Source organism: Rattus norvegicus, chromosome X (assembly GCF_021556685.1).
Source record: "Rattus norvegicus strain SHRSP/BbbUtx chromosome X, alternate assembly SHRSP_T2T, whole genome shotgun sequence".
NCBI lineage: Eukaryota > Metazoa > Chordata > Mammalia > Rodentia > Muridae > Rattus > Rattus norvegicus.
In genome coordinates, this window is record NC_141554.1 from 71,982,751 (window position 1) to 72,008,553 (window position 25,803).

Sequence of the window (25,803 nt, forward strand, 5' to 3'; positions counted from 1 at the left end):
GTGCTGGGGTTGTTCCTTGGTAAGCACGGAAGTCAGCTTGTGCTGCACAGGGTGTTGTTCATGTCTGACAGGTTGGGCAGACTGTCTGGTTCAATAAGAATCTGCTAAGAACGATTAACTCCACAGCTAGAGGGTCTCGTCTCCGTCCCGGCCACAGATTAAGTCTTACAAGGTCAGGGCCACTAAAGGGAAAGGCCCAGAGTTCTACTTGCCTTCACCACTTTCCATTTCTACATACCCCACTGCAAATGTTCAGAAATCCACCAGACTCAGATCTGGGTTGGGAGTCACTGCAGATCTTCCTCTCCCCCTCCACCCCGCCCCCCATCTCCCCGTGGTATGGAAAGGTTTAAAGGCCAGAACCACCTACTGAGACAAACAGCTCACGGAAGCCTTCCACTTACTTCTCATAGCGCTGATAAGCGCGCTGCCGTCTTTGATCACATCTTTGATGAATTTATTGGTCCTCTCCAGCTCCTGTTCATAACACTTGAGCCTCTCACGGAAATCGGGGCTGTCGAGGTAGCAGTCGCTGAACTCCAGCGGGGGATGCCCCATGATTACAATAGTGGAGGGGCTAGGAATTAGAGACAAAGAGCGAGAGCATCAGTGGCATAATCAGCAGAATAGACCCAGTGGCTTGTGTTCAAGATCCACTTTTAGGCGACTCTTATTCCCACTCTCTTTGGAGGACAGGTACCTGTTCCAATGAAACTCTTGGGAGCGCCCGCTGGTGTGTGGCTGGAGCGCTTAGTCCGGTGGTGGCTGAGGGTGACCAGGAGTGCTTATCAACGCCTTCTGATGCCAGCAGGGTGCAGCCTAGGGAGCAGCACGCCCCCTGGTCATCGTCTCCCCCAAAGCACAGCGCTGTGTCCCGGGCGTCCCAGGGTGGAGGCGGGGAGAGCACGGGCGCGGGGGCCGCCTCTTTGCGCTCCCAAGCCAGCTGAGGCTTCCTTCCTCGGCTCCCCAAGAGAGGCAGATTGTGCCTCCCCTCCCCCTTCTTAAAGCCAATGCCACCGTTTCACACTGGCCGAGCCCTAACTCCGAGACCGAACGAGAGCACGGGCTCCCTTCGGATGTCTTCCTCCGGTCTTCGGGGCTCTTCGCCCACAACTCAGCAACTGCAGAGACCGCCTACTGGTTCCTGGGAGCCATCGTGATGTGGGGTTTGGCACTTAGAGAGTTAAGCCCAGCGGCAAGGAAACGTAGCTTTCCTCCAACAACACGACAGCAGGCAGCGGGAAGAGGAGGGCGACAGCGCTACACACAATAGCTGTGGTAGCCCGGCGCTTCCCTACGGAAACTGGGGAGCAGTCAGCGCCCTAGGACTCCATCTGGAAAGCGTGGCGGCCTGGGATATGTAGTCTTTCCGTTCGCTCGTCCCATGACTCCACCCTGCGGTCTCCCACCACCCCTCCAGGGTGGCTGCTCTCCTAGTCCTACTTCCCTAAACCTGCCTCAGGCACAACAATCCTAGAAGGGCAGGTGTACCGCCCCCGTCCCCCGAGGGTGCGTGCAAAGTTTCCATAAATGTAACAAAACCTAAAAGGCTGGATAATGGAAGGCTGTCTCTCACCAGTACTAGGTTGGACTGTCTTTTTTTTTTTTTTCTTTTCTTTCCTCTTTAAACCTTCCTCTGACCCACCAATTGTTTTCCTCCTTTTCCTGTGTCTCCTAGTACAAGACACTAATTCTCTTGAGGTTTGGTGCCTACTGTAGGATCTCTGCTAGGCCCCTAATGAAGAAACAGAGGCTATAACTAGATTTGACTAGGGCCTCGGAGAATGGTTTCTGTGACCCAAGTCAATGCATAGGCTAATAACTAAAGCATGTGATTTGCAGTCTGTTGATGGAGAACCTAAAAGGAAGTTACTATAAATTGTCTATCTGTTTATCCAAAAGGCATGTTGTCCACTGTCTAATATAGGGGAACCTGGCTTCCTTATAAAGACAGCTCACAAATTAAGAGTGGCTACAGTTAGAAAAGCTGTAAAATAGCCTACACTTGGGCAAAAAAAAATCTGCTTTGATTATGCAGCAGTGTTTACATTAAATTATATCAATAAAAGCCAGAACCAAAAAATGGGAAATACAGTAATAATAGCTAACCTACCTGTATTGATATCTGATTGCTTCTGCAACAGATTAGTACCAACTCGGTGGCTTAAATTGACACAAATATATTATTTTAAGACGCAGGCGTGAGAATTGGAAATGAACACCACAAAGCTAAAATCAAGATGTCAGAATGGCTATGTTCTTCTGAGCTCCAAGTAAAAATTCATTTCCTTGCTTCCTGTAGCTTCTAAAAGCTGCCCTCAAACCTTTTGTCAATCTTTGAAGTCAACCATGGTTTGCCAGGTCCTTTCTCGTGCCACATTAATGTTTCCCTGACTCTCCTGCCTTCCCTTTTCCTTCCTGAACTTTCCAAATTACATTAGATTCATAGGATAAACCAGGATCATCACTTTATTACATGATTTTTAATTTAACCATGTCTACATAGTCCTTGTTGTCATTTAAGACAACATATTCACAAGTTCTAAGGATTTAAATATCCTGAAGGGCCATTTGTTTACCTTACAATAAATTGATGTGTAATCCTATAAACCATCATACAAGTGGCTAGAGGTAATGGTGCAACTCTCTGACCCCAAAATCAAGAGACAGAGGCAGGCTGACCTTTGAGTTTGAGGTCAGACTGCTCTAAATATCAAGTTCCAGTCCAGCCAGGGGATATACAAAATTAAAACAACAATGACAACAAAACACCTCACAAGTTTTCAAAACAGCCTCATGTGGTTGGAATTGTTACACCCAGGTTTGGTTAGAGAAATTAAGCCAAAGAGAAGTTGATCTGCCCCAGGACACATAGCTAATTGACAGTGCTAGAACTGCCTTGCCTGGCTGGTTTTCTAGAAATGATGTTCACAATCACTAATATTTCACAGAATGAGGAGTCCAGGAAGAGATCTTCCTTTGAAAATCAAGGAAAGGTCAAATCGCAGAGTAGATCTGGAAGAGCAACCATCCTAAAGGGTGGTGGGGAGACCACAAGGTGGAATCATGGGATCTACAAAATGAAAGACTACATCTCCTAGGCTGCCACACATTCCAACTGGAGTCCTAGAGCACTGAATGCTCCCCAGTTTGTTTTGCAGTACCCGAGTGAAAGCTAGAATCTTGCTAATGCAAGGCAAGAGTTCTATGAATGGATCTACATCCCCAGCCTTATTACCTACTTTTATTATTTCAAAGTTTAACAAATACTGGGGATGTGAGTTGATTTGTAGATCACACACCTCAAATGACCCAGACTCTGGTTTATTAGGTGTTTGCTGGATTTTTAAAGAGATTGAATATCACTATATAGCCCAGATGGCCTCAAATTCATGATAATTTTTCTGCCTCTGTGTCCTTAGTGCTGCAATTATAGATATGTGCCACCATTCTGAGTCTGATCTCCAATACTGCAAAGCAAAGATAGAAATTGAAAAGGTTATCTTTTCTGAGAAAATACCCAAGGTAGACTTTAAATTTACTGTGAGTGCATTCAAAGCAAAACAAAATACAAATTCTCCCATGATGCTGAAATTTTTTACATTGTTCTACCATTTGATTTTAATTTGACACTGTATATTACATATTCCTCAAAGAATTTTGCCTGCCCATAATATATTTTATACTTAAAAGTCTGCAGTTGATTACCATGTTGAATTTATTCCCAATAAAAATATCGTGAAAAAATAGAAATTAAATTGTTTCCTTGTGATAGCTGTAAGGTTCCTATATGAAGTCTCTTGATTTGAGTTATAATTGCAATAATGCATATAAATTTCTAATATATCATAATCACCACTACTATTACCACCGCTGCCGCCGCCGCCACCGCCACCGCCGCCGCCGCCGCCGCCCGCAGCCACCACCACCACCACCACCACCACCACTACTACTACACAAAATGATGAGACACGTAAATCCTATAAGAAAGATAGGGAAAGTGTAGGCTAAAGGACCTTGAGTTAAACAAGATTCCTTTAAAATGATAAACAAAACAAAACAAAGATCCAGGGTCCATCATTTTTTTTTCTTTTCTTTTTTTCGGAGCTGGGGACCGAACCCAGGGCCTTTCGCTTGCTAGGCAAGCGCTCTACCACTGAGCTAAATCCCCAACCCCAGGGGTCCATCTTTTTTAAACTCAGTATTTGAAATACTAGTTGGTCCATTTAACCCTAAGACTTTTGCACACGAGCAGTTGGTAAGTTTGTAACCCCTCCTTTTGAGGGGTCTAGAAAGGGAGGTAGAAAAGAAAGCAGGAGAGATCTTAGGGAAGTCGCCTCTGAAGGAATTTGAGGGCTTGTAAATCGGTTCCCTTTCAGCTATAGTGATGCCATAGTCCTTGAAGGGGGTGCTTCGCTGTGGAAAGAGTATGTGCAGCTCTCAAAATTCATATTGTTAGGCACTAGGCACGCATTGTCAGGGACAATCACTTCTGTTTGTAAAATTAAAAGCTACTTTTTCTTTAAGGATAAAACAGCCTCTGAAGTTGTTTTCTGTTGCTAATAAAACCCATCAGAGAAACTTGCCCAGAACCAGCCAAAATGGCCAAACCCGCCTGCCCCTTTCCTCTTCTTGCTTGGTTTGATCCGGAAGGCACTGCCTTGGTAATTATCCCCAATGCTCTTGTACTTGTTGCTGTAACAATAAATAAACTATTCTCCACTCTCTTCTTGTTTTACTTATGGACTTTGCACCCACCAAGCCATGAACCCATGATATTCTGTTATAATGTGTTAAAATACTAACCTCCAATTGATGGTATTAAGAAGTAGGGAGTCTGGGATATGGTTAGGTCATAAGACAAGATTCCTTATGAATGGGATGAATAAGTGTCCTTTTCCTTTCCACGACATAAGAACACGGGTGGTGGAGGGTGGAGAAAAATAAAAACAGTAGTCTCTAAACCAGAAAATGGCCTACAGCATACACTATGGCTGCCAATGTCTTAGTACGGGCTTCTTGGCATCCAGAACCAGGCAAAATACATTTATATTGGTTAGGAGGCACTCCATTTATATGATATGTTGTGATAGCCACCCACGTGGACTGATACATATAGGCATACTCAGGATAGAGGCAACAAGCCAATGATTGTATGAGGAACGGGATGCTCCAAAGATCTCAATTGTCCAGTCCCTGACAGGCAGTAGGGCTTAATCTAGCTCCACTAGGTACAAGTGATAGAAATCTGTGGCAACAAAATGAATACCAGTGTGTACACACATGGGAAGAGGATTTGCCATCATTTGACAAAGGATGCAAAATGCATCCCTCCCACCTTTTTCTGTTTTGGAGTGTTTTTATTGTTTGGTTGGTTGGTTGGTTTTGGTTATTTGAAACAGGATCTCACTTTTGGTACCTTCCGGATTCCACTTTCCAAATGCTAAGTTTATAAGTATATGCCACCAGGCACAGCTGTATTTTACTTTGAAATGAATCAAAGATGTTAGAGAAATATATGAAATAAAGGCTTTCAGTGTTTCTATATGGTTGAAATTTTTCATAATTAAACATCAGAGGATAAAAATTAACATTTCTCTCCAGATATGGTGGGATATGTCTATAATCCCAGTATCTGGGAAATAGGAGACTGAGACAGGAGGATGGATACTTTGATATTAGCCAGGGATACATAGAGAGGTTTTTGTGAATTTTTTTTAAATCTTATTCTGATTGTATCTAAGAAACACCCTGCCCATGGTTTTAATAGAAGCTGGTGTGTTTCCTAAATCTATTGCAGCTCCAAGAGTGTGGACAGAACCCAGTTTATAGCAATACAGGCTAAAAATCAAGCGGCACTCCATCCTTATATAGTTTTGACATCTAACCACCTAATTTTGAGCAATTCTTCCTTCAAAAATTTCTAAGAAATGTTATGCACAAAGCCCTCTCAGAAGCGCGCGCGCGCACACACACACACACACTCACACTCACACACACACACACTCACACACACACACAAAGTTCTAATGGCTTAAAGTGACTCATCAATATTAAAAGCACATATTCCCCTTGTAGAAGACCAGACTTTGGTTCACAGTACCCACATAGGACAATTCACAACTGCCTGAAATGCTAATTCTAGGGGGATCTGATGCTTCTGGCCTCCTTGAGTACCTGGACTCACACGCAAATACACACGTGCGCGCGCGTGAGCACACACACACACATTATATATATATATATATATATATATATATATATTCCTTTTTAAGTATTTATTTATTTAATGTATATGAGTATAGTGTAGCTGTCTTCAAACACACCAGAAAAAAAGGCATCCAATTCCATCACAAATGATTGTGAGCCACCATGTGTGGTTGCTGGGAATTGAACTCAGGACCTCTGGAAGAGCAGGCAGTGCTCTTAACCACTGAGCCATCTCTCCAGCCCAATAAATCCTTATTAATTTTAAGGATTAAATTATAATAATGTATGTACACATAGCTAGTACACAAACATTCCTTCTTATGGGTTATATCTAAGTACTCTTCCATGCTTCTTGTTGATAAATAGCATTAAAGGAAGAAAGCCATCAGATCATCAGACCATCAGTCATAATGATAGTCTTAGGAAAACATTCCTAAAGAACACACACACACACACACACACACACACACACACACACACACACACACAGTGACACCTGTTCGTTGTCAGTATAGGACAATAAATGCCCTTCAGTATTCTCCAGAAAAAATGTACATTATGACTCAAATAAAAACTCTAGTCTCAGAGTTATATCACTGGTAGAGGGTTGCCTGGCATGATCAAGGCTACGGGTTCGATTCCCAGCAATCCACTGTTCAATTTCCTTGTTTGTGCTGGTTTAATATGGTCTCTCAACTTCCTGGATGTTCCTAGTCTGTGAAGTCACTATCCCCTCTGGGGTTTAAGAACCAGAACCTTAAACCCTGGAGTCATTCAAAGTAGCAGACCACTCTAATGTGGAGTTCCAGGATGTCAGCAAGGCTTCGTGCCCTTCGACCTGGTTTATCCAGCTGGGTGCTTGATGTTTATCAGTTTGTGTGTCCTTCTGTGTGTCTGTCATTTATGCTGGAATCAGAACCAAACCCTTTGACTTAATGAAGCAGTCATCTGGGTCAGGATCAGTCTCTTGCCATTGCACAATAGTTTGACAACTTGAAAGAAACAGAAACAAGGAAACCAGATGTTGAGCTTGCTATGGTGGCTTGTGAACACAAGCACACGTCTTTTTTGTTGTTGTTATTGTTATTGGTATTGGTATTGTTAAATTTTTATTTTTATTTATTTTCTTTCTTTTTGTATTGAAAACAGATTTTTTTTCTCATATGGTGCATTCTGAACACGGATTCCAGTCCCTCATCTACTCCCACTTCCCCACCCACCCAACTCCATGCCTTCTTTCCCTCTCTTTAGAAAACAAACAGGCAAATAAAGAAAAGAAAAAGAAAAAAAGGCAAGGAAAGAACATAAATGTACAAACACACATATACATACTCAGAGTGGGGGGGAGAACACTTTTGGGATGTAATATATGAGAGAAGAATAAAGTAAAAATAAGAATGCAAAGTCAGAAACCATAATACACAAGCAAAAAGAATAGTAAAGTTAAAAAGAGCCCGACAAAGCATTATGAGATAAACATATCCCAAAATAACACTGAATTCCTTTTTTTGGAGTTGTCTATCTACTACTGGGCATGGGGCTTACCCTTAAGTATGGGTTAAATGAAACTCTGTTGGAGAAAAGTAATCTTTTCTTTGCTAGTGGTTATGAGTTGAAGATAGCTGATGGGTTATGAAGAAGAATGGGGCTTATGTCCTCCTCTCAGGACTGGGATGCCATCTGGAAGGCACACAATAGTGCTAGCCTCTGTGAGTTTATATAGGTGTCGGTCCTGCTGTATCTAGAAGGCCTTGTTTCCTTAATGGCATCCATCCCCACTGGCTCTAACATTCTTCTACCTTCTCTTTGGCAACATTCCCTGAGACCCGAGGGGAGAGGTTTGATGGAGACATCCCATTTAGGATTGAATGTTTGAAGATGTTTTATTCTCTGCACATTGTCCAGGTGTAGGTCTCTGTATCTTTTTTCCCATTTACTGCAGGTAAGTTTTTCTGATGATGGCTGAACAAGACATTGATTATGGGGATAATAGAATGTCATTAGGAGTCAATATATTATGACATTTTTTTCTTATTTCTTTTTTTCGGAGCTGGGGACCGAACCCAGGGCATTGCGCTTGCTAGGCAAGCGCTCTACCACTGAGCTAAATCCCCAACCCCTATTGTGACATTTCTTTATCAGAACAATACTATTTAGTTTTTTGCCTAGGTTCACGTTCTACTTAATCTCAGGTTCCTGACTAGCAGAGCAGTATCCAATCAGATGGTGGTTAGATCCGACAACTTTTGTGCCAATATGGTACCAGCATATCATGTAAGCAGGTAGCCATTGTAGATTGAAGGGTGCTCATGTGTTTACCTTCCTTTTCTGGTAATTTGGTAATTCCATTTAGATTTATTTCATACGTGTATTATTGTCTATATGTTAAATGTATATATTCTTAACATGTATATGTTAAGAACTTTCTATAGTAGTAGGTTTCTATATGACCCCTCAGATGGCTCTTAGTTTGAGCTGTGTACCCCCCCACCCCCGTATTCCCTCTCTTACGTCCCTCTTTCCTCCTTCTCCTCCTCCTCTCCATTTAACCCTCCTGTTTCAGCTTCCTCCCACTCTACCGCCATCTCTCTGTAACTACTCCTGCGTCCTAAGTAAAGCCTCCTCTTTCCTCCTAGTCCTTACTCTACACCTAACCTTTATGGTTATATGCATTGCCTATCAAAGGACAAAAATACTTCTAATCTCTGCACTCACTCCAGATGTTGGAGCAGGAGGATCACAAACTCCAGGCCAGTTGAATCTACCTAGATCATTTCTTTAAAACACAAACAAACAACAAAACCAACACCCCCGCCCAGAAGCTATAAGGCTTTAGGAAAGAAACATTGCTTTTCCTAAGAAAGCCAAACCATGTTAACTTCCTATGTCAGCTTCTCTTTCATTTCTCCATCTGGGACTGTGGTTAGCTTCATTAAAATATTTCTTTAAAATCCTTGTTGATGGTTTCCTGTTCTCTAGATATAAAAAGTTCATTTTTATTTTTAAAAAAATCGTGTGGGACTCTGGAATAAAAGATAATTTTCCAAATTACATTTTTTCTGTTTCAGTAATATTATTAAGTATGGTTTAAAAGAATGTATCCTGGACATATAAAATAATACTTTCCTTTCTCTATACTTCAAGAATCTAAAAGTCTGTGTCCTGGAATATTCAAGCCCTCATTCAGAAGCTAGTAAAGTAGCTAAGAATGCCATCTGGTCTGCATTGAGTTTATATGTAACAAAACTGATGGGAAAACTTAAGTGATGAGGGAAAAAAAGGCTGACAAAGACTGAGGCCTTGTGTCAAGTACTTTAGGAAAGATGATCTAATTTTCTTTGTACAACAATTATATGAAGAAGGTCTTGTCAATTTCATTTTACATACAAGCACCTGAAATTCAGGAATTAAACTAGTCGGCACAGATTACCAGCGAATAACCTAGGCTTGAAGAATCTGAAGCCATTTTTCTTTTTGCCATCGTAATTCAGACTAATGCATAAGCATTTAATCTCCAACCCCTTGTGTTTGGGGGATGGGCACATATGGAACCTCAATACAGGGAAAAAAGTAAGTTTTGCTCACTTGCTAGTAACTATAGCAAATGAATTAAATTTATCCAAGGTTGAGGATTAACAAGGCCGAAGATCTGGATGACAGACTGGTTCCCATGACCACATGTTCAACTGTAGAATTTCCAGACCGAAGAGAGCAGGTCATAAAACACTGGGCCTAACTGCTTGCTGCCTCACAACCACACTGGAGCCTAGCCTTGCCCTTAGTTTCAGCCTGGCCTAAAGCCTTTACTACCATTGGCACCATTCCCAGTCCAGTCCTGGCGCTTGCCTGGTCCCTGCCCTGACTTGAGTTGGCCTAGTTTCTTTCCTTAGCTAAAGCCAAGACTTAAAAACTTTTAGGAGCCTAGATGCAGCAAAAATTCCAAGGAAGGAAATATTCTTTCCAAAAATTGTGCGCATGCAAGTCCCCACTTATTCCCTTATCCACACCCCCTTCAGCGTTTCTTGATGGAAAAGAAAAAGCTTTCTGCCTATAGCTTTAACATGTGCCTATTTTATGAGGAGGCTGAGGCAGGAAGTTCACTTGAGCCCAGGAGTCCAAGATAAGCCTGGGCAGCATAGTAAGTCCCTGCACTTATAAACTCTTGTTAATACAAAGTCACCAAAACTCGGTGGTGGGGGCGATTGGGGTGTGTGTATGTGTGTGTGTGTGTGTGTGTGTGTGTGTGTGTGTGTGTGTGTGTGTGTGTGTATGTTGCTTTATTCTTTGTGGTTTCGGGGACTAACCCCAGTCCTTGCACGTGCCAGGTAAATACCATTACGCACCAATTTTTAAACTTTTTTGATTCCTCATTTTTCAGTACACGCTCACTTCAGCAGAGCCATGCCAAAACTACTTATTGGGGGCTGGAGAGATGGCTCAGCAGTTAAGAGCACTGACTGCTCTTCCAGAGGTCCTGCAACCACATGGTGGCTCACAACCAACTGTAATGTGATTTCATGCCCTTTTCTGGTGTGTCTGAAGACAGCTACAGTGTACTCATTATAAGTAAAATAAATAAATAAATCTTTAAAAAAAATACCTGAACCTATTTATTGGTTTATTTATTTATTTATCTGTGTTCAGTTTCTTTCTCAGCAACAGTTTAAAGGGAGAGGGAGGCTGCATTGGTTCTAAGTTTAATGGGTATAATAAAAGCACAGTTATAATACTTTTGACATTTTTTAAAATTTTCAACCTGAAGAAGGTATCATCACCTACCATTTCAACAAAGCCCAATGCTATGTCAGAACGTCGAGTGAGACGCAGTGGTACACATCCACAATTCCACTAGTAGAAAGGTTGAGACAGGAAGATCGGCATTTTGAACCTGGCTTGCAGGACACAATAAGACTCTTTCAAAAATGAGGAAAAGATGGAGAAGCGGGATATCTGTAGACGGACTACAGACTTTCCCACAGTTCCCCGAGATTCCTGCTGAACTGCACAAGCTACGTTTTAATGTTCCACTTCATTTTATATTTGGCGTTTGCTGGGATGGATGCACACTCTAATGTTGTTTGAGCTACAGGCTTGGCCCTGAGAATAATGACGGCTAATTCAATGGGAGGCTACTGGCGCGTGCCTGGAGCATACAATTCCAGCTATGCCAGAGCAGGAAGCAGGAGGGTCACAAGTTACAGGCCAGTCTGGGCAATTTATGGAAAAGAGAGAGACAGGGAGGGAAAGAAGGGGAAATGGGAAGGGAAGAAAGGGGAAGGGAGAGGAGAGGAGAGGAGAGGAGAGGAGAGGAGAGGAGAGGAGAGGAGAGGAGAGGAGAGGAGAGGAGAGGAGAGGAGAGGAGAGACACCAGTTTGTAGGCAGGGGATAGAGAAACCAGTGTATTGACAGGGAACTTCTGGGGAAAGACTCAGAAAATCTGAATTTTTATTTAATCTATTTTTTCTTGCATTGCCAGGGATGGAAGGAACCCAGAACTTTATGCATGCCAAGCAAGTACTCAAACACTGAGCTACATCCCCAACCCCAAATGATTACTTTTTCACTAAGTCCCACCAGTGATTCTAATAGAAGACTCCACAATACCAGCACCCAAATTCACATATTAAGATAGGCTTTTATCAGCTAACAACTTGTTGAGACATTACAGTCCTCACCCAACAATGGTTTTCATTAGTGACTTGAGTGACAACTTCCATTTCCCATTTTCGCTTGCTTGCTTCCTTCCTTCCTTCCTTCCTCTCTTTCTTTAATATATGTGAATATACTGTAACTATCTTCAGACACACCAGAAGAGGGCATCTGATTCTATTACAGATGGTATGTGGTTGCTGGGAATTGAACTCAGGACCTCTGGAAAAGCAGTCAGTGCTCTTAACCACTGAGCTATCATCTCTCCAGTCCCTAGCTTTCTTATTTTCACACTAGTTTCATCTTTTGTCTGATTTAAGGCTAATAATGGAATGAATTGTAATTTAATAACTAGCATTTACACAATGCTGTATATGAGGCCATTTTCATTCATGTCATAGAATCATTAGAAAGATGACATCAGAAAAATAACTGAACTGTTCTCCGACAGCTTTCTAATTCTAATTCCCTTCCTTTTACAATAATAAGGACAAATGCACAAAATAATATGTCCCTGGCTACAAACTAAAGCACAGTCATACTTATAGTAAAATCCTAAGATATGAAATTTAAAAGCATGGTGGTGCCAGCCCACATCCTAGCCATTCAGAAGGCCAAGGTAGGAGGATCCCAAGTCCAGGAGCAGACTAAGTAGCTTATGGACACCATATCTCAATAGCCCTGAGGGTAGGAATCTGTCTCAGTGGCAGAGAGAGCTTGATCCTCAGAACCAGAATTTTTAAATGAAATAAAAAGTTGGGTATAGGGGTTGGGGATTTAGCTCAGTGGTAGAGCGCTTGCCTAACAAGCGCAAGGCCCTGGGTTCGGTCCCCAGCTCCGAAAAAAAGAAAAAAGAAAAAAAAAGTTGGGTATAATAGCTGCTGAGTGAAATCCTAGCCCATAGAAGGCTAAAGTATGAGGCATTGTGGGATACATATTGAGTTCAAGACAGGCTTAAGCTACTAAGAGAGACCTGGTTTCAAAAGAACCTTCTTAACATACGATTCTGAGGCAGTATTAACAGATCTTTAGAAGTTTTATGCCAGAAATTTTATAAGATAACACTCTAAATAAGTCAGTAGAAACACAGCATACAGGCAGTGAACACACAATACATACACAGTGTAAACATAACACATAGGTGGTGAACATGCACAATGGATAAACCCCACATAGTGCACCCACGACACACAGATAGTCTACATACAATGCCGTGTACTCACTCCAAGTATGAAGTGAAGACACAAAACATAATGAACAACACATAATACACAGGCAGGGGACACACACCGCACAGGGGCTGGACACAGGCAAGATTTTCGAAAGAAGAGACAGGCAAAGGGCCCCACTCAGTGGCAGGGTGGCTGCCAATAGTCATGAGGTCTGGGCGACTTCAAAAGCACAACAAAGCTGGGAAAGGAACACCAAGGTGTCCTTGCAAAGACTCAAAATATGCCTGTCATGCTTTCCCTGTCACATTATGGTACTGACACTAACCACAGGAAGGAAACTAGTTTCACACAGACTTGCTAAGACCGTCAGAGAGCTCGATTAGGCCACCAAATTGGGCTGCTTATTTTTAGATTTCTTTGGGTCAATTTTGAGCAGCAGAGGAGGGTTGCCACAAACTTGAGATTAGCTTGATCTACGTCATGAGCTCCAGGCTGGCCTCTGCTCTATAGAGAGACCCTGTCTCCAAACACATTGAACTTCAAGTTAGTAATGTTAAATACTACATGGAAACCAGATCCCAACGTTAACATTGGCTATGTCAGAGTCATCTGCCTGGTCCCTGAAACCACAAGGATGCACTTATATCATTCTTCTCCACATGAGGAAACTGAAGCTCAGAAAAGTGAAATGGCGTATCTAAAGTGCACTTAGAGTCCACCACGATCACTCCGAGCAAGAGTTATCTTTTTAGACAGGGTCTCACAATGTAGCTGTCTTGGAACTCACTGTATAGACCAGGCTGGCCTTGAACTCACAGAGGTCTTCCTATCTCTACCTCACAAGTGCTATGACTAAAAGCATGAATACCTGACTTTTAAGAAATTCTTGAAAGCTGACGTCCACAGAAAAACTACAGTTTCTCAAAGCCTGTAGAACTATACAATAATGTGACTATCATCGCTTCTCGACCTTTTGGCTAAGATCAAGTGAATAATGTGACTATCTCCATGCCCTGCTGTCTCTCTATTTTATGCCCCCTTTCTCAGCCTTGTACCATAGAACCATCCAGACTGTGTACTGTACTAGGGTACCTGCTTGGTAGTAAATTTGTTCACTTAATTCATTTTTTGGTTGTTTTGGGCTTTTAGAAGACAAGGTCTTGTTACCTAGCCCAGGCTGACCTCAAACTTGGGGCAAAGTTCTTGCCTCAGCCTCCCAAGTCCTGGAATTGCAGGTATGTTCCACTGTGTCCATATGTGCACTGTGTTTGTTTTTGTAAGATGTGAGGGGTGAGGGGTGAGGAGTATACATGTGTGCACATGACTATGGAGGCCAAAGGTCAACCTCAAATGCCATTTCTCAGCCACTATATACTTTTTTTTTGTAAACAGCATCTCTCGACAGCCAGGGGTCATTGGTTAGGCTAGACTGGCACGTCAGCAATCTCTAGTAATTGCCTCTTCTTCCCCTCTCCAGACCTGGGATTACAAGCACACATCACCACTCCTAACATTTCGACATGGGTTCTGGCATTTACAGATTGAACCACCTCTCTAGTCAGTTTTATTTTTTGTTTGGGGAGTATTTGTCTGTTTGCTTGTTTGTTTTGTTGTAATTGTTGTTGTTGCTATGGGGTAATCTCAACTGTGTAGCTCAGACTGGCTATGAACTAACTCATAGCCACCCTCCTGCCTGGTCCTCCTGAGTGCTGGTATCACAAATGTGAAAAATCCCCTCTCCTCTCTCCTTTTCTCCCTCTCTCCCTCTGCCTCTTTTCCCCCCTTTCCCAACCGTGTGTGTGCGTGTGTGTGTGTGTGTGTGTGTGTGTGTGTGTGTGTGTGTGTATAAATAGCCTATAAAAATTCTGCACAACCTGGAGACTAGGGAGACAGCTCAGTGTGTGTGTGTGTGTGTGTGTGTGCACGCGTGTGTGTGTGTGTGTGTGTGTGTGTGTGTGTATAAATAGCCTATAAAAATTCTGCACAACCTGGAGACTAGGGAGACAGCTCAGTGTGTGTGTGTGTGTGTGTGTGTGTGTGTGTGTGTGTATAAATAGCCTATAAAAATTCTGCACAACCTGGAGACTAGGGAGACAGTTCAGTGTGTGTGTGTGTGTGTGTGTGTGTGTGTATACAAAAATAGCCTATAAAAAGTTCTGCACAACATGGAGGCTGGGGAGACAGCTCAGTTGGTGAAGTACTTGTTACATAAAATGGAGAGCCTGAGTTCCAATCCCTAGTGCCCACGTAAAGGTCGAGTATGCTGGCAGGCCCTTGGAATCCCAGCACTGGACTGAGGTAGTGGAAACAGACAGTTCCACTCACTACCCAGCCAGGGGAGCTAGGTTCAGTGAAAGACTTTGTCTCAAAAATGAATACATAAATTAATTAATTAATTAATAAAAGGTGAGGGGGCTAGAGAGATGGTTCAGCTGGTAAGAGCACTGGCTGCTTTTCAAGAGGTCCTGAGTTCAATTCCCAGCAACCATATGGTGACTCTCAACCATCTGTAATGGGATCCAATCCCTATTTTTGGAGTTCCTAAAGACAGAGCACCCATGTACATAAAAGACATAAATAAATACATTCTTAAAATATAAGGCAAGAGAAGCAATTTAATTAGACATTCTGAGGTCAAGCTCAGGCCTCCACACACAATTGCCCACAAGAACACCTACACAGACACATATGTACATACGAAAATCCCACTGAGCCCAAAGATGCAGGGAGAGTTGACTGACCACGAAGTCTATGAAGAAGCACTAGACTATTTAATGAAGAGCCCTGTTTAATATATATTCACAAAATTTAATCCACATAATTAGTCAACTATCACCACAATAAATTTTACAGTAATTTATCACTTAAAAAAACTGACACACACCCCTGTCCCCAGCCATGGGCCAAGAGATACCTTGTTGGCAGTGTCGATTCTTATATCAGTCAGGGGCAGAGCAGATGGCAGTTATACGTTCATCCTAACTTGATGCCTGGTTTGGTGGCCAAAGTTGTTTTATGCCTAGGACACATTAAAAAAAAATCAAATCAAATGAAATCCAATGCAGGCAGCACAGCAAGGGAGGGAGGAAGAAGACAGAGACCTGTGTTCCTCCATGCCACACAGTAGGAGCTGAGAAAGACACCCATAGATGTGGTCTTGGTCCCACAGCACAGGGGGGACCCATCACCCAGGGGCCCAATATTGCGTGACCAGCCTGCAGCAGGAGCCACCACAATGCCACAATGTACAAGTCTGTTGTGGGCAGGCGGTGGAGAAAGGGAAGTGGAGCTGCTTGAGCTGGAGACTGTGGGGTAGAGAGGAGTAGTCTGTTCTAAGTGGCCAGCCCTGCCTCCTGGGTGAAGTCCCAACCTGAGCTGCAACTGAGGGCCATGTCTGAGTCTGTGGCTAGTCAGAGGCTGGGCTTTGTGTGGATGTTTGTGACTCATATTACTACCAGAGAACACGGGGATGCCCCTGGTCTGGGTAGTTGCCAGGGCCCATAGGGATGTCCAGGGACCGTGCAGAACTGGCCCTGCTCCTCACTGGATGCAGTGGCTCAGGAGAGCTGGCCCCACCTCCCCCACCTCTCACCAGCTGCAGGCTGCAGCACTCGAGTGGGCCCTGGGCACTGTGGAGTTGCACCTGGGTAAGGATGGGGACGGGGAGGAGTGAGCCGGCCTGGAGGGCGTGAGCATGTGAGAGGTGATTCAGGCAGTGGAGAGGCCTGCCTATTGGGTCTTGTGCTCTGGAGAACTAGCTCTGTGCTTCACCAGCTGCAGGACTCAAGAGAGCAGGCCCTGCACTTCACCTGGACAACACAGCAGAACTGACCCTGGTGGTGGTGGTACAGTTGAGTGGGCCCAAAGGTGAGAGCACAGGAGAACTGACCTCACCACACATCTGCTATGAAGTGACCCGACTGCAGGGGTGGTGCCCTCCCACCCATTGTCACCTGCTGTGGTAGTGCCCAGAAAACTGGTCCCTAGAGCATGAGATCAGGAGAGATAGCCCTGCATGTGCACTCACTGTAGCACTCAGGAGAGTGGGTCCTGCCCCTCACCTGGGCAACACAGGCAAAAGCCACTGCTGAGCCAGCCCCAAAGGTATGACAGAGAGTATGGGAGCTGGAGAACTGGCCCACTCCCTACAGGCTGCAGCACTTGGGAGAGTGGGTCCTGTGCCTTGACTAGACAGCACAGTGGAACTGTCCTAGAGGTGTGGATGCAGGGGAGCCAGTGGGAGGGCATGAGAGTAGGAGAGCTGACCTTGCCTCCTGCAGATGGTGGCTCTGGGTGGCCCAGTCAAAACAGTGCTGAAGAGCTTGCTCTGGTGGTGTAGATGAAGGTGAGCCAGCATGACAAGCTCAGCTGCCTTCCAGGCCCAGATGCAGGTAACTCTGTATCACCTGTGAACAGTTGGGACATGTGAAAGGGCAATCAGACCCTGCTGATCCAAAACTGCCGGATCCCCATGACACAGGATAACCAAGAGGAGCCCTGGTGAGGATCCAATATTGATGGTGTCACAGAAGCCAGAGATCTCAAACCAGACCAATGACTCTTTGCAATGAGCATTTGCAAGTGAAAATATGTGGACAGAGGGATATACTGTGGGCCACACTGTGACATACATGAAATAATTTTTCTATACTTTGTGTTGTCGTTGGTGTTGTTGTTGTTGGTGGTGGTGGTGGTGGTGTGTATCTTTATTGGGAGGAGAGATTGCAAGAGCAAAGGGTAGATATGAGGGGACAGGGAGAAGAGTGGGACTGGGATACATGATTGAAACCTACAAAGAATCGAGAAGAAGAAGAAGAGGAGGAGGAGGAAGAGGAAGAAGAAGAGGAAGAAGAGGCAGAAGAGTAATAAGAGGCAGAAGAGGAATAAGAGGGAGAAGAGGAAGAAGAGGCAGAAGAGGAAGAAGAGGCAGAAGAGGAAGAGGAGGGAAGACTGAACAAGCCATAGGGAGCAAGCCAGTAAAGAGCACTCCTCCATGCCCTCTGTTTCAGTTGCTGCCTCCAAGTTCCTGCCTTGAGTTTCTTTCCTGAATTTCCTCAGTGATAAATTGTGACATGAGAGTTATAAGATGAGATGCCCTCCCACCCCGGCTCCCCCAAAAACAGGACAAGGTGGCCCACTTCTATATTGTCTGCATTTATAATGAAGAGGAGGGAAGATTAGGAGTTCAATGCCACCCTCAACTACATAGCAAGTTTGAGACCAGATAGGGCTAAATGAGTTCCCGTCAGAAACCAGTTGAAGTAAGACAGAGTCAGAAACATGATAACGTGCATTTTATTTTATATGAGGAAACTAATTTTAAAATTGTGTGTATGCGTGTGTGTGTGTGTGTGTGTGTGTGTGTGTGTGTGTGTGTGTGTGTAGGTTACAGGACTAGAAAGGAGATCATGAGAGGATGAAGAAATGGGAGGTGGGAACTAGAGAGGGGAGTGGACAGCATGAGATAAGGAAACAGGACTAATGGAGAAGAGTGGGGATGCCCTAGAGGGGTGTGGTAAGCACCTGGTGAAGAAGGAATTGGGGTAGACGAGGAAGCATGATGAGACTGCCAGGATAAAATCCATCACTTACTAAAGGAAAAGCAAACAAAAGCACAAGCCAGGCAGGGTGGCATACATCTGTCATCTGAGCACTTGGGAAGCTAAGGCAGAAATATTATGAGTTGAAAGCCAAAGAGGCTTACATAGAACCAGAGCAGCCAGGCCTATATATCAAGACTGTCTCAAAAAAAAAAAAAAACATCTGAAGAGGGGAATTCATGTGGAGGTCAGAGTGCAAGCAGGTGTGAGTGGGCAACAGAAGGAGTCATGGCTGCCAAAGTGTTTGAGTTCATCGGAAAGTTCAGCCAGTTGCAGGGAGCGTGGTGAACTCTGCTTTATATAATGTGGATGCTGGACACAGAGCTGTCATCTTTGACCAATTCTGTGGCCTACAGGACATTGTGGTAGAGGAAGGGACTCATTTTCTCATCCCTTGGGTACAGAAGCCAATTTATCTTTGACAGCCACTCTCGACCACGGAATGTATCTGTTATCACTGGTAGCAAAGACTTGCAGAATGTCAGGATCACACTATGCATTCTCTTCCGGCCAGTGGCCAGCCAGCTTCCTTGTATCTACACCAGCATTGGCCAGGACTACTATGAGTGGGTGCTACCATCTATCACCACAGAAATCCTCAAGTCGGTGGTAGCTCGATTTGATGCTGGAGAGTTGATTACCCAGGGAGCGCTGGTCTCCAGGCAGGTGAGCCATGACCTCATGGAGCCTGCAGCAACATTCAGGCTCATCCTGGATGACGTGTCCCTGACACATCTGACCTTCTGGAAGGAGTTCACAGAGGCGGTGGAAGCCAAACAGGTGGCTCAGCAGGAAGCAGAGAAAGCCAGATTTGTGGTGGAAAAGGCTGAGCAGCAGAAGAAGGTAGCCATCATCTCTGTTGAGGGGAACTCCAAGGTGGCTAAGCTAATCGCCAACTCACTAGCCACCGCCGGTGATGGCCTGATGGAGCTGCGAAAGCTGCAAGCTGCTGAGGACATTGCTTACCAGCTCTCCCGTTCTAGCTCACTCTGTAGACCAGGGGGGCCTCAGACTCACAGAGATCCCCCAGCCTCTGCCTCCTGAGTGCTGGGATTAAAGATTCCCACCACTCACTACCTTCTGGGTACCCTCTCACTGTTGTATTTAATTCTACCTCAGCTGTACTTGGTCTCTGCATGCCCCAGAGTATATAGAGAAGACAGAGGGTTCACTGAAGCAACTCTGTCTGTGTAGCTATGGGAAAGTCATCTATGCGGACGTGAAAGTTTTGGAAATGCATCTGTTTTGGGGTCACGCATGTGTTTGTTCATAACATAAGCCAATAAACTCATTGAATTGGCTAGAGAGTCTTGGGTGGGATAGCTATTTTATATATATATATATATATATATATATATATATATATATATGTATATATATATATATTAACTATCATCAGAGCTTAATCCGATAGATTTTTGTTCACATCTACCAGGAAAAGTTCATATAACACATGCACGGTTAATTTATTAAGATTGTAAAACCATACAATGATAATACAAGGACATGGAAAGTATCGGCTCAATTTACTAATAACTGTGAATACAAAAGGTCCACCAAATTTTTTAAAAATACATTTTTAAAAATATTTTTAAGAAAATTATATAGCCACAAAGCTGGTCTGGCAGTCAATGGTGGAGTGTATTGACATGCCGGTGGCGCCAGGGTAACGTCCAGCATGACCAAACATTGGAGAATATGTGTATGCTCATTGTAGAATGAGCATTTTCAAAAAAGTAGGATAGTTCAGTATCATCAAACCTAAGTATGTAATTTAACACTTTAATAGTATAAACAGGAAAAATTATGTATATTGATAAACTATCTGGCAAACTTCTATGGTAATTAATGATTTCATTTATAACAAACAAGGAGTAATGAAGGCAACCTGGGCTATTAGGGAAACCATCTCAAAAAGAAATCAAAAAATTTAAAGGACTGGGACTATTGTTCAATGGTAGAGTACCTACCTGGTATGCATGAAGTTGTAGATTTAATCCCCAACACTATAGAGAGGGAAGGATAGAAAGAGATTGAGAGGGAGGGTAGGAAGGAGGGAACGACAAAGGGAGAAAACAGTGTGGTGGTGAGACTGATAAGATATAACATTATGGGGAGGGGAGCTGGGGTTTAAACCAAAGCATTGTCCATGTTAAAGCTGTACCCTGACCTACACTGCTCATAGGACTATAGCTATTTAAAAGCAAGGCTAATGTAAAGACTGTATTCCAAAGAAAGAGCAGCACACATCCATAAAGAGATTGGTGGAACAGCAGCAAAGCACCGAGAAACAGAAGCACAATTCCAGTGAAAGAAGTTACCAGTAAAACACACCCCAGCACCACCCAAATCCCTATTCTACCCTCCTTTTCTGAACCATTCTACTCCAGGAATGCAAGCATACATGCGTATGAGAAAATCCTCCAATAACACCACATTGCTAGAATAAAACAAGAAAGTCATGAGATTGTCTAAATAAATACAAGATAACTGGAAAGGATTCAATATCTTCTATTGACCAAAAACCCTTAGTAAACTGAGTGAGGTAGTAACCATCTGTATCCTTCCCCACTATTGAGGCTGAGCTGGGAGGAGCCCTCAAGGCTAGAAATGTAAAACAGACAACAACTAATACATAATTACATTTACTAAATAAAAATAAAATGCAAAGAGATGGAACAAAGTCATTTACAAATAAAAACCATGGATACAGGAACTCAATATTACAATAAACATATTGCTATTAATCAAAAGAAAAAAGTACATTTTTTTTGCTTGTTGTTTGGAGACATCATCTACTCTTTAGCCCAGGCTGACCTCAAACTTAGGGAAATCCTTCTGTGCCAGTGTCCTAAGTGCTGGAGTTGCAAGTTGGTGCCATGAATTCCAGCCATAAAGTGGAATTTTTTAGGAAAAAAACTGAAAAGCATTGGCTCATGTATGAAAAGAAAATTAGAATTAGAGCCAAGCTTGTGTACAAATCTATAACCCCAGCACTCTGGAGGGTAAGGCAGTATTGCAAATTCAAGTCCTTACCGAGCTATATTGTTAGACCCTGCCTCAAAAAGAAAACATATTTTAGGAAGCTAAGACTGTAACTTAGCAAACAGCTCGTCTAGCCAAAACAAGTTCAGAAAGAAAAAGCCCTGGATTCCATCCCCGATGCTGTAGAGTTGCACAAATGTTGAGAAAAATATGGGTATTGTTTGAAACATCATAAAGACTTTATAAGCTAGTGAGAAATCGTCAGGTCCCTGTGTATGGCATGCTCCTCCCAAAGGCAACACTCCCTCCAAATTGAAACAGTTGCCCTTGGAAGGGAGGGGAGGCTCACTGGCCTCAGAAGTAAGCAGGAGGTAAGCATATGGTCACATATCTGCAAAGAATAGATGCTTGGACGATTCTGGAGGGACCCTAGGAACAGGAGAAAGGAAGTCACAGTTGTGGAGGCTCTGACCAGCACAACTGCAGAAAGACCAATCAATGTTCAAATCCAGGGGCTTCAGTTTCCAGGAGTCCTCTCACCTGGGTTAGAGTGGGCTTCAATGCAGCTGCTGCTTCTGGTTAAGCTGCCCCACACCAAGTCTCCTGTTAGTCATCCCAACCAAAACCCCACTGCTTCCACAAATTGGTCACTGATGAAATCCTTATTTTGGTCTCTTGTGGGCTCCCTTTCTGTAGCAGCACGCGCGCGCACACACACACACACACACACACACAGAGAGAGAGACAGAGAGACAGAGAGACAGAGACAGAGACAGAGAGACAGAGTCAGAGACAGAGACAGAGAGAGAGAGAGACAGAGACAGACAGAGACAGAGAGAAACAGAGAGAGAAGGAGAGGGAGAGGGAGAGGGAAAAGGAGGGAGTGAGTGAGTTGGTCTTCATCAAGAAAAGTCTGTCACACAACACCCAGAGGTCTGATATTTGTAAACTGCCTGCTTTATATACAGAAGGCCTAGGTCTGCTGCCCAACACCAAAATAAAGAAATAAACTTCTAAAAAACTCCAACAGCATTAAATATTAAGATCTGTACTCAGAAATCATTTTTTTAACCACTGAAAAAGAATTTTTTCAAAAGAGAGAGAAAAAAAAGAAATGTTCCCGATCCCTTGGGGTGTATTCTAAAGAACTAGCGCAAAATTGAGCATGGTGACACTTGCCTGTATCCAAGTATTTGAGAGGTGGAGGCAGGAGTTTAAGTGTTACAGCTCTGAGGGGAAAGGTTTCCCCCAATACAAGTGTTGCAGCTCCTGGCATCCTGGTAGTTGGGAGCCAAGAAATACCACAAAGTCACACTGTACAACAAACCTCACACAAGAAGCAGCAAAGAACTGAGCAGGAGTGAGGCTTTATGTAGGGGTTTGGGGGAGGGCAAAGGCTTTCCATTGTGGCCTGGGATTGGTGGAATTTCATGGCCTGATTTTGCCCCCCCCCCCCGCCCCGTAGGGTGGAGCATGGCTGCCCGCATATTAAGGGACTGGAAATTGGTGTAAAAGCAGTAAGAGTAGTCTGTGGCATAGGACCTGGTGGACCTGTGGCATAGAGAGCACTTTAAGGGGTTAAGCCATCCTGAACGGTTAGAGTGATCTTGAGGCAGGGCCAAACCACTCCCAACCCTCAAGGAACCCATGGAGGAAGAGTACCTCCTTCAGCTTAATTTAGAGAGTCTAAAGGTTGACCTTGTGGATAAGTATCAGGTGGCCCTGATGTGGCAAGAATTAGAATTAACTTCTTTTTGTAAAGAGCTTTTTAAAGATTTTTTTGGTAATTTTTGTATGTGTATGTGTTTTGCCTGCATGTTGGTCGTTATACCACATGTATGCAGTTTCTTTGGAAACACATAGAAATTGTCAGCCCCCAGGGAGTTTGAGCTATGGACAGTTGATTGTTTGCTGCCGTGTGGGTACAGGGAATTCAAATTGGGTTCTTTGTAACAACAGCCAATGCTCTTAATTACTGAGCCATCACTCCAGCCCCTGGAATATACATATCTTTTTAATTTATATGGGGTCACTCGTTCTGCCTTGACTAATTTTCTTGGACCACTTTCTAACTTACCCTTGATCTGTCTCCCTAGAAATGAAAGGCAACCTTAGCAAGGTGCTTCACACTACTTCTGGGATGCTCCCTAGAACAACACATCTTTACATATCCACTCCTAGAATTAATGATTCTAGCCCACTCACAGGGAGTAGCATGTTGTCAAAACTCAGCTCTACCATTAATGACAAAACTGCAGGCTCAATACTCCACAGGCACTTGCTCGCCCTCCATACTCAGGCGCATCTGAACACAGATCCATCTATTGTTCAGTAAGCCCCCCCCCCCCAGGCATGGAGTATGTCACTTCCTGGATCATCACACTCCAGCCCCTCCACAAGAATTTTTTTACTCTCAAAGACCACCCCAGTTCCTTTCCTGGGCACTTATATTCCCTGAAGTCTGAATCCCAGAACTGATGATAACCTCTCATTCATAAGTTTGTGATCCATGGACTACTGATCCCATTGTCCACATTAATAGCCAGGAACCTAGTGCCATTTACCAACTGGTACCATGCCTATAGCCAATGAGGATCGCCTTGTTGTACAAAACCCCTATCATCTGAGGACAAATTACAAGACAGTCCTAGACCTAAAGGATACTTTGATCCACGCTTTGTAACTCTCAGTTCCTTTGCCTTTGAGTGCTGAGACCCTGACTTACAGTTTGGTCAACAATTAATTTGGATTCTCCTGCCCCAGGCGTTCCAAAGAAGCCCCCATCTGTTTGGCCAGGTCTTGTATAATGACCTTTCACCTTTACAGTTACTTGCCAGTACTGTCTTCTTCAATATGTAGATAACTTATCTGCCGCCCAGACAATGAAACTTCCATACAGAATGGTTTCTTGTGGTGCCATAGAGGTACAAATATATTCTGTAAAGTACTAATCCTTAAGACACGTGCTAACTCTAGGCACCCAACACACACACACACACACACACACACACACACACACACACACACACACACACACTAATTCTAGACTGCTGGGCCCAAGCTCCTCTCCATACCTTCAGCACTCCTGCCTAGAAATCTTAGGTCTAGACTGTAATGACAGGTTGGACTGTCTGAACACCACTTTCTGGGTTCCTGGGGCCACGTGGTTCAGTGGTGGCAGTAGTTATATCCTGGACCTAGGTTTTCAGATATTCAATTATCATCTTTATATAAGTCATTAAATCTGACCCCATGCCCAGGCAGCACCATGTAAGCACAAAAATGAAACAAATAAACAAAACTGAACTTATCCCCTTCACTTATACCATTCAGTTAGGGACAAATAAGAGACTCAATAGCTATACCAACGCAGCCTATGTCTTCCATGTGGTTCATGCCAATGCTCACATTTAAGAAAAAATGGTGTACTGTACTAATTAATATAGGATCTCAATGAGAGAGAAAAATAGGCATTGAGCATATGGGAACTTTTAGTACAATCTACCAAAATTTTCTATAAACCTAACATTGTTATAAAATATATGTATATTTCAAAAATATATCTGCAATCTGATCAAAATCATCCATCACAGAAGAAATAGGGAAAATAAATTTAGTGGCCATGAATGTAAATTAATTGTGGATCAGTGGACCATGAGAGGTAGTGTGGTCCTCAGCTGAGATAAAGGCTTTGAAGCCAGAGATCCTCAAGGGATGGTAAAAGCTTTGCCTGCTCCCAGGCACCAGGCCCCTGCCACTTAGCCCCTCCCCCATAGATTTGTGGCCATCAGTCACATAAGGGCAACACCCCAAAGCCCTTCCACATGTAAATGAGGCATCCTTAACATCTCAGACCAAGACAATAGGAAAAGAGATGTGACCTGTGGTCACTTAGGCTCAAGACAGAGATCTCCATGCTAATGAGGTACCTAGAGGTCTGGAGTGCTTAGCCAATAAGCTTCCTTTCCCAGACATTCCTCCCTACAAAAAGTATTTAATCTCAGGCCTATCCTGAGAAGTGGGGTATGGTTTTATGCTTCCACTTTCTGCCATGACAATCAATTATTTGGAACCATGGACTGGCTCTTTTCATTGGGATCCACCATTGGGAGCCATAGGAAAGCCTTTGCCTACAGAGCGGCTGCCTCAACTCCTCTCTGTACTCCCAGCCACAACCACCACCAAGC

The 25,803-nt window shown here is 43.6% G+C and overlaps 1 protein-coding gene, 1 non-coding gene and 1 pseudogene across 5 annotated transcripts in view; 2 read left to right on the forward strand and 1 right to left on the reverse strand.

Moving 5' to 3' along the window:
* The window catches only part of Ophn1 (oligophrenin 1), a 396,257-nt gene extending 373,297 nt beyond the window's left edge, over window positions 1-22,960 (reverse strand). Inside the window, exons 1-4 of one of the 4 annotated variants that reach the window (XM_087599762.1) lie at window positions 22,796-22,960; window positions 17,298-17,437; window positions 15,946-16,050; window positions 405-577 (exon numbers count right to left, since the gene is read on the reverse strand). In XM_087599762.1, the coding sequence (XP_087455888.1) occupies window positions 405-558 (154 nt within the window). In that variant the 5' untranslated portion in view covers window positions 559-577; window positions 15,946-16,050; window positions 17,298-17,437; window positions 22,796-22,960. 4 annotated transcript variants of the gene reach the window in all.
* On the forward strand, window positions 15,919-16,063 carry LOC120099474 (small nucleolar RNA SNORA48). The gene has a single exon (XR_015647211.1). It is a non-coding gene; the product is annotated as a small nucleolar RNA SNORA48 (small nucleolar RNA).
* Phb1-ps11 (prohibitin 1, pseudogene 11) lies at window positions 18,860-19,675 on the forward strand (annotated as a pseudogene).
* Window positions 22,961-25,803: the final 2,843 nt, after the last annotated feature.